The sequence below is a fragment of the Pristiophorus japonicus genome, chromosome 15 (genome assembly GCF_044704955.1).
Source record: "Pristiophorus japonicus isolate sPriJap1 chromosome 15, sPriJap1.hap1, whole genome shotgun sequence".
In the NCBI taxonomy this organism is placed as follows: domain Eukaryota; kingdom Metazoa; phylum Chordata; class Chondrichthyes; family Pristiophoridae; genus Pristiophorus; species Pristiophorus japonicus.
The window spans coordinates 181,863,274-181,880,430 of record NC_091991.1 but is presented as its reverse complement, the minus strand read 5'-3'; the positions used below and the strand labels follow the sequence as shown (position 1 = coordinate 181,880,430).

At 47.7% G+C, this 17,157-nt stretch overlaps 1 protein-coding gene across 1 annotated transcript in view; it reads right to left on the bottom strand.

Annotated features, from left to right (window-relative positions):
• usp31 (ubiquitin specific peptidase 31) overlaps positions 1-17,157 on the bottom strand; it is a 93,738-nt gene that overhangs the window by 23,121 nt on the left and 53,460 nt on the right. Inside the window, exons 5-7 of the mRNA XM_070901454.1 lie at positions 11,808-11,943; positions 4,838-4,967; positions 1,380-1,560 (exon numbers count right to left, since the gene is read on the bottom strand). Coding sequence (XP_070757555.1) covers positions 1,380-1,560; positions 4,838-4,967; positions 11,808-11,943 — 447 coding nt within the window. The remainder of the gene's footprint in view (positions 1-1,379; positions 1,561-4,837; positions 4,968-11,807; positions 11,944-17,157) is intronic.

Genomic DNA, 17,157 nt, shown 5'->3' with positions numbered 1-17,157 from the left:
TTTCCAGACAGAGTGTAGGGTGGGGGCAGGGGCAGGGGCAGCTCACCGCTCCCTCAGGACTGATCCAACAATGTGCCTGAAAGTCACCCCTGCAGCACCACCTGGTGCACTCGCATTATAACTGGCCTATATGTCCACCCAGGGTTCGAAATGTTCCGCCCCACCACCCATCTGGTCTAAACTCAAACTTACATACAGCAGCATCTACAATCAATAGTCACCGCCACGCAACGGAAGCTTTCGGGAGCATGTAGTTCGGGGCAGGGTATCACTGCTGGGAAACGTGTCGGTACGGCTTTATGGTATCGCAGCTTTTTTTGTTCAGTATTGCAGTCTACATTTCAGTTCTGCACTGCAAACTAAGTAATCATCATGAACTCATTTAATGTACATCATTTAAAGAACACAGATTCAGTGCCAACACACAAGGCTACTGAACAGTGCCACTGACTATGTGACCCAAACTGTGCCCATTCTCTTGTATAAGCCGGCACCTCATTTATCAAGCAGTTATAAACACACCAGTCACACTGCCCCAGGGAACAGACATTTGAGGCCGTTTGCTTTCAGTTTACATGGAAAAACAAACAGAATCATGGAAAGCGACCCCCCCCCACCCCGCCCCCGCCCCCCCCCCCCCACCGCCCAAAAAGAGGGCTGTAAAAATCCTGGATCCCGTGCAATAGCAACAGAACACGACTCAAATCAGCTCGTCAATGTAAACCAGTGACCTGGGTGTTTAACATAGCTCTTTACAGATACAAGGCGCCAGCTGTGCAAGGTGAGCCATTGATATTGATGCATGTGTCCTAACTGATACCACACCTGCACTTCACACAACTGCACACTAACAACTCCAGCCATGCAACTATTACCCCACAACTTGGTGAGCACAAATATTCAATTACTTACAAATTTAAAATAACAGTGACTCCTCCAACGAACCTGTAGCTACGCAGAAGCATTCTGCACATAACCGTTAGGTCCCAAATTTTAAAAATAACATTAACAGACGGAGGATCTGTGAAGTGCTCAGATTTCCCGGCTTCCCCACCATCCCGCTCCGACTTCCCGACCATTCCACTCCGACTTCCCCACCATCCCGCTCCGACTTCCCGACCATTCCACTCCGACTTCCCCACCATCCCGCTCCGACTTCCCGGCTTCCCCACCATCCCGCTCAGATTTCCCGGCTTTCCCACTATTCCGCCCCGACTTCCCCACCATCCCGCTCCCTTCCCGGCTTTTTAATAAATGTTTAACCAACGTGCTCCCGTGACGAACAGACAGGGTGCATGCGCAGACCGATTCCGGTTCATTTGCAGCAGTCGCGGCCCTAAAATAATCAACATTTCAGCTTTCAGCCCCAAGACAGTTACCTTTTTCCCTGCTGCGCGGAGCAGCAATGGTTACACACCAGCAGCATCGATTTCTCATACCCTGAACCCTTGTTGTAGACTCTCTCCAGCTTGATCTGCTTCCCTCCTCCGTGCGAGTAGCCTGTGGACCGGTGATCAGTGCTAAACTTCAGGTTATTCTGGTTTATGTTTGTAAGCATCGCTGAGAACAAATACAGAAATAGTGGATTAGAAACACGAACATTCACAGCACATCTAAACACTAAGGCAACTGCACATCTCCACCTGTTAATTATTGAAATCATAATCCGAGACGGAGAGATAAAGCACATAACAGAAGCAAGCTGTTCTAGCCAAGTTCTTCCATTCCGCCCACACTCACAGGGGCCATGGCTGGAATAGTTAATGGTGCAGTAACTCTGTGAAGTTCTGATTAAGGGGCAACGCGAGGAAGTTTCACTCTGTATCTAACCCCGTGCTGTACCTGCCCTGGGAGTGTTTGATGGGACAGTGTTGAGGGAGCTTTACTCTGTATCTAACCCCATGCTGTACCTGCCCTGGGAGTGTTTGATGAGACAGTGTAGAGGGAGATATACTCTGTATCTAACCCGTGCTGTACCTGCCCTGGGAGTGTTTGATGGGACAGTGTAGAGGGAGCATTACTCTGCTTTCAGCTGCTATAACTGACCTGGGAGAGCTCAAAGTTGTAACTTGGTGACAGAAGTGGAAAAAGAAGTCTTCCACTCTCCGCGCTGACATGCTTCATGAGCAGAGAATCCACCTTAAAAAATCCTTGAAAGATATGAATCAGTATTTCTTAGCTATCTATTTATCACTGATGCATCTCAGAGTACTTAAGGAGGTGGCCTTGGAAATAGTGGATGCATTGACAGTCATTTTCCAACATTCCATTGACTCTGGATCAGTTCCTATCGAGTGGAGGGTAGCCAATGTAACCCCACTTTTTAAAAAAGGAGGGAGAGAGAAAACAGGGAATTATAAACCGGTCAGCCTGACATCGGTAGTGGGTAAAATGATGGAATCAATTGTTAAGGATGTCATAGCAGTGCATTTGGAAAGAGGTAATATGATAGGTCCAAGTCAGCATGGATTTGTGAAAGGGAAATCATGCTTGACAAATCTTCTGGAATTTTTTGAGGATGTTTCCAGTAGAGTGGACAAGGGAGAACCAGTTGATGTGGTATATTTGGACTTTCAGAAGGCGTTCGACAAGGTCCCACACAAGAGATTAATGTGCAAAGTTAAAGCACATGGGATTGGGGGTAGTGTGCTGACATGGATTGAGAACTGGTTGCCAGACAGGAAGCAAAGAGTAGGAGTAAATGGGGACTTTTCAGAATGGCAGGCAGTGACTAGTGGGGTACCGCAAGGTTCTGTGCTGGGGCCCCAGCTGTTTACACTGTACATTAATGATTTAGACGAGGAGATTAAATGTAGTATCTCCAAATTTGCGGATGACACTAAGTTGGGTGGCAGTGTGAGCTGCGAGGAGGATGCTATGAGGCTGCAGAGCGACTTGGATAGATTAGGTGAGTGGGCAAATGCATGGCAGATGAAGTATAATGTGGATAAATATGAGGTTATCCACTTTGGTGGTAAAAACAGAGAGACAGACTATTATCTGAATGGTGACAGATTAGGAAAAGGGGAGGTGCAAAGAGACCTGGGTGTCATGGTACATCAGTCATTGAAGGTTGGCATGCAGGTACAGCAGGCGGTTAAGAAAGCAAATGGCATGTTGGCCTTCATAGCGAGGGGATTTGAGTACAGGGGCAGGGAGGTGTTGCTACAATTGTACAGGGCCTTGGTGAGGCCACACCTGGAGTATTGTGTACAGTTTTGGTCTCCTAACCTGAGGAAGGACATTCTTGCTATTGAGGGAGTGCAGCGAAGGTTCACCAGACTGATTGCCGGGATGGCGGGACTGGCCTATCAAGAAAGACTGGATCAACTGGGCTTGTATTCACTGGAGTTCAGAAGAATGAGAGGGGACCTCATAGAAATGTTTAAAATTCTGAAGGGGTTAGACAGGTTAGATGCAGGAAGAATGTTCGCAATGTTGGGGAAGTCCAGAACCAGGGGACACAGTCTAAGGATAAGGGGGAAGCCATTTAGGACCGAGATGAGGAGGAATTTCTTCACCCAGAGAGTGGTGAACCTGTGGAATTCTCTACCACAGAAAGTTGTTGAGGCCAATTCACTAAATATATTCAAAAAGGAGTTAGATGAAGTCCTTACTACTAGGGGAATCAAGGGGTATGGTGAGAAAGCAGGAATGGGGTACTAAAGTTGCATGTTCAGCCATGAACTCATTGAATGGCGGTGCAGGCTAGAAGGGCCGAATGGCCTACTTCTGCACCTATTTTCTATGTTTCTATGTTTCCTGGAAAAAACACTCGCAGCCACCAACGTTCCTGTTACGCTGCGCAGTCATCCAGTGCTCTGGAGGTCCCGTACACACCGCTCGCCAGCCGTACTATGGAAGTAACCTGGATGAGCAGAAATTTTCTCCAATTAAATATTGGGAAAACCGAAGCCATTGTCTTCGGTCCTTGCTATAAACTGCATTCCCTAGCCACCGACTCCAGCCCTCTCCCTGGGCACTGTCTGAGGTTGAACCACACTGTTCGCAACCTAGGCATCATATTTGACCCAGTAATGAGCTTCTGGCCACATATCCGCGGCATAACCAAGATCGCCCGTCTCTGCCACTGCCTCAGCTCATCCGCTGCTGAAACCTTCATCCATGCCTTTGTTACCTCTAGATTTGACTATTCCAACACACTCCTGGCTGGCCTCCCACGTTCTACTCTACGCAAACTTGAGGTCATCCAAAATTCAGCAACCCGTGTCCTAACTCGCACCGAGTCCCGCTCACCCATCACCCCTGTGCTCGCTGACCTACATTGGCTCCCGGTTAAGCAATACCTCAATTTCAAAATTCTCATCCTGGTTTACAAATCCCTCCATGGCCTCGCCCCTCCCTATCTCTAATTTCCTCCAGCCTCACAAAATCCTCCCGCCGAGATGTCTGCGCTCCTCTAATTCTACCCTCTTGCACATCCCTGATTATAATCATTCAGCCATCGCTGGCCGTGCCTTCTGTTGCCTGGGCTCCAAGCTCTGGAACTCCCTCCCTAAACCTCTCCGCCTCTCTACCTCCTTAAAACCTACCTCTTTGACCAAGCTTTTGGTCATCTGCCTTCATTTCTTATGTGGCTCAGTGTCAAATTTGTTTTGCCTTAAAACACTCCTGTGAAGTGTCTTGGGACATTTTACTACGTTAAAGGTGCTCTATAAATACAAGTTGTTGTTGTTGTGGAGTATGCATGAAAAATGAATGGGCCACACAGCGAGTTAACGGGCCCGCGCACCAAAGGAAATGACAGTCTACTTTACAGCAGCTTTACTAAACACGCCATTAGGTGCGGTGCTTTAACTTTTTCACACAAGCGTACCTCTTTGACCAATATAGACATCGGGTATCTCAAAAGCATAGATGCAGTCGTTTTCATGAACAGTGTCCAGGGCATCACCATCACTGAAGGTACGATGGAATCCGTCATAATAGATTTCGGTTAGAACAATCTGGAACAAACATTCGAATGAGTCATGTTATGAAGGTGCAACATGTGACAAAGACAAATTTAAAATCATTTTAACAACTTGCTGAGTGACTACATGGCACTGTAACGTCAAATGTTACACAATAAGCCCCTGAATAGCCCAGGATTCAAAGACCGGGTAATACAGTCAGATCGGACAGTCGGTCAGCTCTACCACCTGCATTGGATTGCAGCACAGGCTGATGGAATGAAAGTCTCCTCTCTCTGCCAGCCAACAAGGGTTGTACATAAAATCAGTTTAGGGCATTTGGAACCAAATTCCTGTCAACATGGTGCCACGGCACAAGCTGCTGGTTTTTCTGAGAACTCTGCTTTGATGTCGCACTCATCACCTCTCCGAAGCACTGCATACAATTCGTACTTTATAAGTGCAGTCACTTATATCGCCGAATTTAGCAGCCATTTTGTGCACAGCTAGGTCCCACAAACACGAAGCACACAGCACAAGAGTGACAGCATTTATAGACACTATACCCCTCTGCTCTTCCAAAACCACTGCCTCGCTGCCTCTTCCTTTTCCCAATGTCAATCTGCCTCGTTAACAGAACCTTGCGTTCTTCTTTCCTCCCCGCATTCCTTTCAGAGAACGAGTACAGGAAAATGACACGCCTTCAATACGATAGTAAGTACTGCAGGGAATCGAATACGGCCAGGGTGACCTCCTGGACTAGTTTCGATCGCCTGGATGGTTCGGAGAGAAATTTTCCCAGATTTTTTTCCCCCCCCAATTTTGCCTCTCCCAGGAGATCGTATGGCTCTGGTTGGAGTGGAGTGTAGAATGTTTCAGTGTAAGGGGTGGCACAGTTGTGTGAGACGGACTGGTTGGGCTGGGTGCTCTTTACCTTTCCGCCATTATTCACAGGTTTATATGTAACTTTCAGGGCTGCTGACCGAGGGCCGTGCGGCTCTTTGTCGGCCGGCGCGGACACGATGGGCCGAAATGGCCTCCTTCTGCGCTGTAACTTTCTATGTTTCAAAAAGATAGATCAGAAGAAGCCATTGCAAAAAATTCTGTCAAGGCAACTAAGCAAAGAGGAAGGTGTTATGGGGCTTTTATATGTTGGGGAGGGGGGGGGGGCGGGAAAGAGCGCGGGCTGAGCAAGACAAGTGCCACGAGGAGAAATTGAGTAGATTGGGCCTATATTCTCAGGAGTTTGGAAGAATGAGAGGTGATCTCATTGAAACATACCAGATTCTGAAGGGGACTGACGGGGTAGATGCTGAGAGGTTGTTTCCCCTGGCTGGAGAGTTAGGCCACAGCTAGAGTACTGCGTGCAGTTTTGGTCACCGCACTACAGGAAAGATGTGCACTGGAGAGGATACAGAGGAGATTTACAAGGGTGTTGCCTGGACTGGAGAATTTTAGCTATGAGGAAAGATTGGATAGGCTGGGTCTGTTTTCCTTGGAATGGAGGAGGCTGAGAGGGAGACCTTATTGAGGTGTATAACATTATGAGGGGCCTAGATAAAAGTGGATAGAAAGGACCTATTTCCCTTAGCAGAGGGGTCAACAACCAGGGGGCAAAGATTTAAAGTCATTGGTAGAAGGTTTAAAGGAGATTTGAGGGGACATTTCTTCACCCAGAAGGGGGTGGGGGTCTGGAACTCACTGCCTGAAAGGGTGGTAGAGGCAGAAACCCTCACCACATTTAAAAAGTACTTGGATTATGCACCTACAGGGCTACGGACCAAGAGCTCGAAAGTGGGATGAGTCTGGATAGCTCTTTGTTGGCCGGCGCGGACACGTTGGGCCGAAATGGCCTCCTTCCGTGTTGTAACCTTTTAATGATGATTCTTTCTATGAACCAGGGGGCACAGTCTCAGGAGAAGGGATCGGCCATTTAAGACTGAGATGAGGAGGAATTTCTACACTCAGAGGGTTGTGAATCTTTGGAGCGCTCTACTCCAGAGGGCTGTGGATGCAGAATCGTCGAGTAAATTCAAGGCGAAATAGACAGAGCACTGCGCAGCCATGCAACTTAAAGGCAACATTGGTGGGGTGTCAGAAATTCAGAGTGATCCCTCTGTCAGCTGACTGGATGGTGAGAAACAGCTCTGCAGGTGTAGGGAGGGGAGAGCTGCATGCTGTTGTACAATAAAATAATTCTATATATATTTTTGAAACAAGTACAGCCGTTTTTGCCTGTCCCCTCAAGATTTACAGGCTGTGTGTTGGGCTGCTGAAGAATTCCTGGTGTTGGAGGTTTCCTGCCCTCTAGTGATGAAGGCTGGGCACTGCTTTCAGCCATCAGATTACAGAATACTGCAGTCTGCTCCCACTGCAACCTGCTGGTTTTTTCCTCAGTTTCTAATTGGTTGTTCTTCAGGAAGCTCTCCATCCAAAACATCTCTAATCCAGTTTACAGTGATTTTTGCACAGTGCCTGGAGGTGGTATTGTACCGCAGTGAAGGCACAGCAAACAATGCTACAACGGCGCTAGCACAACCTAGGGCGTCTGATAGAACACACCCACAGAACGACAGGGTCGCAACGCTGAGAATCCAGAGCAAATCAGGTGTGGGGGGAGAACCTACAAATGCTGCAAATCTAAAAATCAGAAAATAAGTACAAACTCTGCCATATCTGAAGCGAAGCTAATGCGATTAAAAACAAATCTAGATTGATAGATCTGCTCTTCAGTTATAGCAGTTTCTGCTTTTATTAGACCAATAAAGCACTCTGCAGCTTACACTTAAATAGGGCGTTTCTGGAAATAGAAGGGTCCCAAGAGGTTTCTCTCAGGGGCTGATTGAGCACATGGGGGAACCAGGAGAGCACTAATGGAGAAGGTCACAGGCGAGGCTGAAGAGGAAGGTTTTAAGAATGCTTTTAAAAGGTGGGAAGAGATGTGACAAGCAATGTTACCCCTAATTTCCTTTTGGGTGTGCGGCCCCTGCATGGCGCAGTCACCGTTTGACGCAGGCGCGAAGCTGAACATTGGAAAAGCCGTTCCCGGGCTGTGGGGCACTGGCAGACAGCTGCAAAACCGCGCAGCTTAGCAGGAACATTGGACGAGGCGGAGAGGTTTGGGAAAAAAATCCAGAAGTCTGGGATTGCAACGTCTGAGGACTACCATGGGCGGAGGAGATGGGGGAGGGGCGGACCGCCTAGCGGGCAAGACTCAAAAAGCAATGGGTGCGAGCTGGGCTTCCCGCGATCCACTCGACACAAAGTGCAACTCATCCAGAACTGCAACAACCCTGGTCCATCATCCCTGTCCTCCACCACCCCCGCCATCAAAATTCTCAACTTGCTGTCGAATGTCCTCCTGTGCTGAACTATTCTATGATTCTATCCTAGTCTACAAATCCCTACATGCATTCATTCCATTCTTCTGCTATCGGCTCCTTCACGGGATGAGAAACCAGAAGAGATGCACTGCATTAGGGGACGAGGAAGAATGACTTGGATTTATAAGGTGCCTCAGGCAATGGATTAATTTGCAATGCAATGTATAGGCAAAGATGGCACTGCAAGATCTCTCAGACAATGAAATGAGTGACCAGTTGATCTGTTTTTGGTGACTGGTTGATGGAGGATTATTGGAGGAAAATTCCTTGCTCTCCTTATAGTACTGTAGAAAAGAGAAGGCTGAGGGGTGACCTGATAGAGGTCTGTAAAATTATGAAGGGGGTCGATAGGGTACACGTAGAGAAAATGTTTCCCTTGTGGGGGAGACCGGAAGGTTATAGGGGCTATAAATATAAGATAGTCACTAATAAATCCAATCGGGAATTCAGGAGAAACTTCTTTACCCAGAGAGTGGCGAGAATGTGGAACTCGCTGCCACAGGGAATGGTTGAGGCGAATAGTATCAATGCATTTAAGGGAAGCTGGATAAACACATGAGGGAGAAGGGAATAGAGGGTTGTGCTGATAGTGTTAGATGAAGAGGGGTGGGAGGAGGCTTGTGTAGAGCATAAACGCCAGCAATGACTAGTTGGGCTGAATGGCCTGCTGTGGGCTGTAGACTCGCTGTAACTATGCACAAGGAGCCCCCATTCCCTACTCTCCAAGTAATGCCAGTCAACAAGCAGAACATGGCCTTTGTTTAACAGCTCATGTGAAGGACAGCACTCCCTCTATATTAGAGTGTCAGCTAGCATTGCACACATCCTAGTGGGAGACATGACTCCTTAACCTGTGACTCAGGAGTGAGGGCGACCAAACAGGGTACGAGGTAGGTAGAACAAACATGCTAAAATACGGCTTCCTGTTAAGTGCAACAATTATGGCAATTCAAGTATAATAAAGCGACTGCAGGAATTTGAGGGCATTGCATTCATGACCACAGGACTGTTGCAGTCGCAAATATTTTACTCCCCAACTCCTGGGCCCCATTTCCAAACTACAAGGTCTCACAAGAAGGTCCAATGATCATGGGCTCGAGCCTCACTTGGGCGTATAATCTACACTCTAGTGCAATACTGAGGGAGTGCTGTCTTTTGTCTTTGCCCCACCACCTGCCGGCTTAAGTGGATGTAAATGATCTCAAACGGCACTATTCTTGGCCAAAATTCACCCCTCAATCGACACCGTCAAAAAGCAAATTATCTGGCCTTTTACCTCATTGCTGTTTGTGGGATTTTGCTGTGCGCAAACTGGTTACTGCATTTCCCTCCATGACAGGGACTACACTTCAAAAGTAACTGATCAGCTGTGAAGCGCTATTGGACGTCCTGAGGGCAGGATAGGAGCTATACAAATCACGTTAGTTTTTGTTTGGTGGATGGAATAGATTTGACAAAACATGCTGCCTACATCAAACTGTGCGACCAGCTTTACACCCACAGATACCCAGCATCAACTGTCCCAAGGAGCAATGCTCTTGGAGCCTGCAGGAACTTAAGCTCTGAAACCTCAGGTAGTTTAAAGCTGTCCTTCTCGCCTTCCTCCGTACACTAACTAACTCCTCCTCCCACATCCTAGCCCACATATCCCCCTTCTCATGGTCACCCCGCCTCACTAACCTCCACTGGCTCCGTGTCTCCACACCACTTCGATTTTAAAATCCGAGCTTACAAATTTCGCTTTGAACCGTCCGTGCCTGGCCACTTGCATCTAGCCTCCACTTGCCCCGCCCCGCTCCCCACCTCACAACAGAGGAGAACCCTGACTAAAGGTATTTCCATCAATGGAGTATTTGATTGAAGGGAAGAATCACCTTGTGCTCATCAAGGTGAGTGATGTCAGTGAAAAATTAAGTACTTTCCACGTCAGACATCGAGGGAGTGAAATTGCCCCTTTGCAAGGTCCATGGGGCACTAAAGGGTTTCTGCCTGGGCGCAGCAGCCAGAGCGCCGCCCGACGGAATTGGCCCTTGGGCGCGGCCGGTGAAAAGTGGTTTGCACCGCGACCCGTACACCCGGCGATGGCGTCATTGCCGTGCGCGCCAACCCCTTTGCGCCCCTTGGGGGAAATTGTCCCGCGGGACACGAAGTCAGCGCAGGGCAATGACGTCGACAGCTACTCGGTGTGAGAAGCTGTGCTGGCTGTGGTGCCTCGGCCGCCCTTAACCGGGAGGTGTTAGAATCTTTTTTCCCCCAGTCAGCCCGACAATGACAGCCACTGGTGTGGCTGGGCCGCCACTATGCAGACTGGTGCCCCCCTCTTGGGTGCCAGGCCGCTGGCCCAGCCCACACCCTTCCTGGTGGCCCAGTGGGTGCCACTAAAGAGGCTGCAGAGTTCGCGTCAGCCCTCCCCTTTAAAAGGGGAGGGATGTCGTGATGCGTCAGCGTGACGTAGCATGTCCGCACCGCGCTCATGCTGAGCATCGTGCCTCGCAAGCGCCGGGGCAACGCTCCGTTACCACAGGCAACATTTCTTTTTTATCAAAGAGCCCAAATTTGCACCGGTGCAAAAAAGTCACCTTTCGCGAAATGCCCACCCAAACCCAGCGCGGGGCAATTTCACCCACCTAATGTCAGTAGCAAGCATTCCCTGGTCAGGTACAACACAATTAAATGGAGAGTGAAGCCCCTCCACTATGCCCAAACTTGAAGACCATTTATTAAACCAGTGCGAATCATTCCCTCGCCATTTCCCACACCAGCCCTCTCGTCACTTCTCAAGTGAGAACGGCATTTTATTGGCAAACTAAGGACTTTGAGCTGTGCACTCCAGCACACTCTGAGCACCTGGATTCAGACTACCCAAAGTCACCACACGGAACCCTTACAGCCAGCAGAGAGGAGACACCCATCGGTGTCTGGCTAAAAGGAGCACTGCACCGCAGGTGCGTCCCTGACCAGGAGGTATCTGCAGGGGTGGTACTGCCAGTGTAATGCACTTACCCCTTTATGTGCCCCACAGTGGAATATAACTGCCTCCTTCCTTTGTGGAAAAATCCTTAGTTGAAGAGCTCGTCCAGAGATCCCAGGGTGCAGGGTTTTCCTCGGAGCAAAGCAGACACAGTTCGGCGACATCACGCGGAAGGCTCCTTGCGCAGCACGCCCGGGCACGGCTGTGGTCGGTCTGTTTTACCGTCTGACTGGGACTGCCGTTCCCTTTTAAACGCGGTGCCCTCCAAGTTTTGCTGTGTTAATAGAAAAAGACTTCGCTGAGGACCTCCACGGAGCAGCACTTCAACAAAGGGATTTTCCACAAAGCTAGAAAGTGGTTTAAAGATGACATGATGTGGGGCACGCAAGACAATAAAATACTTTGGCAATCAAAGTCGCCCTCCCTGTTCCCCGGGCCACACAGCCTAAATGGTCTTTTTACACTATATGGATTTATAATCGTCACAGGTTCAGCTAAAATAGACTAATCTTACTGTTAGAAAATAAAATGCACCTTTACCTGATCAGTGGGGATTTTGGTTTCTTGTGATATTGCCTCGCGAAGTTTGGCCACTGTACCCGACAGTGGAACCGCTACCCCGATTCTCATGCAATGAGAACATTTTCCCTCGTACACCACTGTGATATTCAACGGCCTGGAAGAAAAAAGGCCAAAGGTACAGTTATTTCATAAGAGCACAAGCATTAGGAGCAGCAGTGGGCCACACAGCCCCTCGAGCCTGCTCCGCCATTCAACAAGACCATGGCTGATCTTCCACCTCAACTCCACTTTCCCGCCCGATCACAATATCCCTTGATTCCCAGAGTCCAAAAATCTATCGATCTCTTTCTTGAATATGCTCTGCGACTGAGCGTCCACAGCCCTTTGGAATGGAGAATTCCAAAGATTCACGTAGGATCAGAAGGAGGCCATTCAGCCCCTTGAGCCTAATCCGCCATTCAATGAGATCATGGCTGATCTGTGACCTCACTCCATGTACCTGCCTTTGGCCCATATCCCATAATACCTTTGGGTAACAAAGATTTATCAATCTCCAATTTAAAATGAACAATTGATCTAGCATCATTTGCTGTTTGTGGAAGAGTTCCAAACTTCTATAAACCTGTTTTTAGACTATGCTCCTTAGTCCTAGAATCCCCAACTACAGGAAAAAGTTTCTCTCTAATTACCCTATCTGTTCTCTTTAATATCCTGAAAACTTTGATCAGATCACCCTTAAACCTCGAAATTCTAGAGCATACAACCCTAATTTGTATGATCTCTCCTCGTAACTTAACCATTGAAATCATTCTGGTAAACCTACGCTACACTCCCTCCAAGGCCAATATATCCTTCGTAAGGTGTGGTAACTGCTCAGTGCTCCAGATATGGTCACAACACTCAATGAAGAAATTTCTGCTCATCTCAGTCTTAAATGGTCAACCTCTTATCCGGAGACTATGCCAGCAAGCTCTTCCGACCCCCCCTTCCCCCAGCAACCGATTCCCAGTTCCAATTCCCACGCCTCCCCGTGCAACCTATTCCCCCCTCCCTCCCCTGTGCAACCTATTCCCATTCCCCCCCGTGCAACCTATTCCCATTCCCCCCCGTGCAACCTATTCCCATTCTCCTCGTGCAACCTATTCCCATTCTCCTCGTGCAACCTATCCCCCCCCCCATTCCCATTCCCCCCGTGCAACCTATTCCCATTCATCCCCCCCTTCCACCGTGCAAAATATCCCCCCCCCCCCCCCCACACCCCATGCAACCTATTCCCACCCCAATGCAACCGATTGCCTTCACTGGCAAGTCAAGCCGGTTCTATTGATGCTGATATTTTCTCTCAATGTTGCTGGCCGGGAGACTGGGACTAGGCTGTTCTTGGCACATGCTGCCATCTGAATCTATAGACTTGCATGTTTCCGGCTCTCGATGGAGTGAAGTGGCTGCCTCAGCAACATTTTGGGGGAAACGAGCCCAGAACACTTCTCAGCAAGGCTTACAATGACTGGCTGCCCGCCGTGCAGGATGCATGGGGCTCTGGCTCTTTGCCTTTCTCAATACTACCTTAATGCAAGTTGTAAAAACAAAGCAGCACTTGGCACCAACACGCATAATCTCGTTAGAAAACAGCTATTTGAAAAAAAGGAGCGCGCCTGAATGAGAACTATAAATACATTTCATCCACAGGGAACAAATTAAACTAATCACATCGCAGCTACTCCATTAACACAAAGAATAAAATCTATTATTTAAATAAAAAGGAGCCCCTTCACAGTGCTCTATATTTCACTATTTTATAGTACATTAAAAAGCAATAGCCTTGAAATTACACCCGTGGCATTCTGGCATATAAACACTTAACCTATTCACACTCCCATGTTACGGGAGGTATTACCCCATTTCTGGTTTATGGCTGTTAAAATGGTAGAGGAAGGAATTTCACAGACTCGTGAAGTGAGCTGGTGTTTGCGAGATACACTGCCAACTCCCTGCCATTTCTCTGGTTCAGGAGGTTCCTTTCCAGCCTATTTACACTAATGATTCCAAAATAGTGCCGGCACAAATTTTCTGACACATCTCAAGAGACTGAAGGCTCTGAAATGAGCTCAACAATGTGTTCCACACATAATTGAAAACAACAGCACTTTCATTTATGATTAGACAGTGACATAACCACACTGAAGGGCACATTTCAGCATGCATTATGCTCTCGCAACCATTGGGTTTATGTTGCTGCCAGCCAGTCTGACAAAGAGCTGCAAGTGTTTTACAGCCCACTGTGAGCCAGCAAGATGAATATCAGCATTCATAGCAATGCTTCACCTCGTCACTGCGGCTCACCAAATGCCATTCTTCCAAATGCCAACATCCACGGAAAGCTGGACAGCGAGGAGTCGCTACCCAATATTATTCTACATCTTCGTCGCAGGGTTCGATGGCAAGTGGAAGAGATTACAAAAGCATGGCATAACAGAATGAGGAGTTTTGAGTCCGGGATTCCTCACGAGCTGTGAAGTTCTGGGAAGCACAGAGCAGAGGTCAGGGGTTTGCTGCTAGTGTCAGAGTTCAGAATGGCAATGAAGGAGGCTTGGGAAAAGTTACATATCCACTCTTGCACACTTAGCCATGGGCAGCGCTTGGTGTAAGGAGAGAAAAGAGTTACATCTTTGTGTGTTCTGTGACAAGGACCACTTACGCAGGTCAGCCCTCGAACACTATGAGCAGGAGTGCAACCTTCACCTAGCCAAACTGTAGCGAGCCCATCAAAATAAACACTCGTCGCTGTAATTGGCTAACTGAATATATCCAGGCATCACATGATTTACCCGACTTCAATAGCAGCAAAATAAACAGTACTAGACCAAGGCTTAGACTATAAACTAGTGAGCATGTTAATAAGTAGATAAGTAAACCAGAGCAAAGGACAAACAACACAGCAATGTGCAAACGTAGCTACTTGTCTTCAGAATATAGACAACAGGCTGTGCTGAACCTAGTGCTGAACATAGGTCCAGGACTATAACCTTCCACGAGAGCTAAAGCCAACATTCCTCAGACACCTTTAACCAGCACAATGGCTTCGGAACATCTGTTCAATTGGGGCAAGTCAGCCAAGATTTAATTTTTAACTCCTGTGAATGAAGAAGATTAAACTCTTTCAGACAATGCAGTGACAGTCTATGCAATTACTGCTAGCACACTGGACTGTGGGCTGGTGGAAGGCTCACCTATGATTACCTCCATACTGCAGGATTCATTGTTGAAGAGGATCACAACGTGGCAAGGGTGCAACCAGCTGTAATGAACAACCAACATCCAAAACATGAGCCTTTTTCCATCAGATTCTGAAGGAGCTGCCGTACATTTCTAGCCTTGAAAATATCTGCCTTCCGGTTCCAAAACTCCTTTCACAATCCAGCCACGAATCCTCTCCACCCACCCCCAATAAATTCTGTTAGGCTTACTTAATTCAATACCTGCTCAATAAAGGATTTGCTCTCCAGCCCATTGTAGGTGCTTTTTACAATAACTTGCGTTTACACAACACCTCAAACATAGTAAATCGTCTAAAGACGTTTCACAGGAGTGCATTCAGACATTAACTTGACACCGAGCTACAGGAGGAGACATTAGGACGGGTGAAGAGGTAGGTTTTAAGGAAAACAAAAGCAAAATACTGCGGATGCTGGAATCTGAAATAAAAACAAAGAATGCTGGAAATCTCTGCGGGTCAGGCAGCGTCTGTGAAGAGGGAGCAGTTAACGTTCTGGGTCGATGGTCCTTCATCACAGACCCGAAGCGTTAACTGTTTCTCGCCACGGATGCTGCCTGACCCGCTGAGATTTCCAGCATTTTAGGTTTTAAGAAAGATTTTATAAAGGAGAGAGAGGTGGAGAAGTTTGAGGGGAATTCCAGAGCTTACGGCCTAGGTGACTGATGGCAAGTCAGCCAATGTGGAACTAAAATATGTAGAGGGATATAGTTTTTGTACAACTAGTGACCATATACTTTGGCCTGTAAAGCAGCAACAGGTACAGTCTGGCAAAAAAAATATTGACTCAACAGGAGTGAACTCCTTTAATAGGAATAGAATAGGGCACAGCACTTCTCACTGCTGGCAGCAAACCTTCCCAATCCACAGTGTGCTCCTGCAGTTGGCAGTTTATTTGATACCAACTGGCTATGAGAAAAGCTGTACTCAGCCTAATACTCCTGAATGCTGTGGCACTCCACGATACTCAAATTCAAGGGTGCGGATTGCTCCCATCGCCAGACATCAGCTCTGCTTGTATCTTTTGTTAATCCACCATTACAGATGCTTCAACACAATTTAAAGTCAAAGAGAAACATCAGCTGCTCTCCTCCAAAAGCCAACTGAAGGATCTATTCTGATTGCAGTGGAAATGAGTTTAATGGTGCTGGCCCTTGGATTTAATCACTAAATAATTAGTCACAAATTGTTGGGCTGACTCCTCCACACGAGACTCTCACTGCAGCTGAAATGTTCTCAACACCAACTCCTTTTGTAATGATGACACTCTGTAATGAAGACACTTTGTAATGAAATGCACTGAATGCAGCCTCAAAGCTCACTGCTGATAACCTGTCACTACAAAAGTCCACGATTCACTGCATTGCCCACTTACAAACTATTAGATCATGGCTGATCGCTACAACTCCAGTTACCCGCCTGCTCCCTAACCCTTGATACTCTTACCCAACACCAATTGATCGATCTCGGTCTTGAAAGCTCCAAATGTCTCCCCTGCATCCACAGGCTTTAGGGGAGAGAGTTCCAGATTTCCCTGCCGGTTTGTGTGAAAAAGCATTTCCTGATTTAACTCCCGAATGGCCTAGCCCTAATTTTGAGATTGTGCCCTCTAGTTCTGGATTCCTCCACCAGAGGAAATGGTTTCTGTGTATCTACCCTATCGAATCCTTTTACCAGGGATCCACATCATGGGTCTCTGCAGGCCAAGTTGTTTATGCTCGAGTACAACCGTTGGAGAAACAACTGGTTTGCCATGAGCTGCAGTCCTTGAATGTAAATGCACCTTTTAATGGCACACAGGACAACTGCTGGGGCACTATAATTGATCCGCACGCTCCAGTACTCCGGGGGCGGGGGGGGGGGGGAGCGAGAAGAGACTCGGCCAGTAATCAAACTGGAGTAAAACTACACGTCACAAAAGCACCTGTTGCACCAAGCTCCAATATCTGGCTCAGAGTCATGTGGCATCTCACTTCTCCATCTGAACACAGAGGGCAGATTACCACAACAAACCACCAGACCCGTCAATATTCCTGTGGTAAATCTGTCAGATAGGTCAATTCGCCTTATTGTAGTCTGCCTGGGTACATGTGT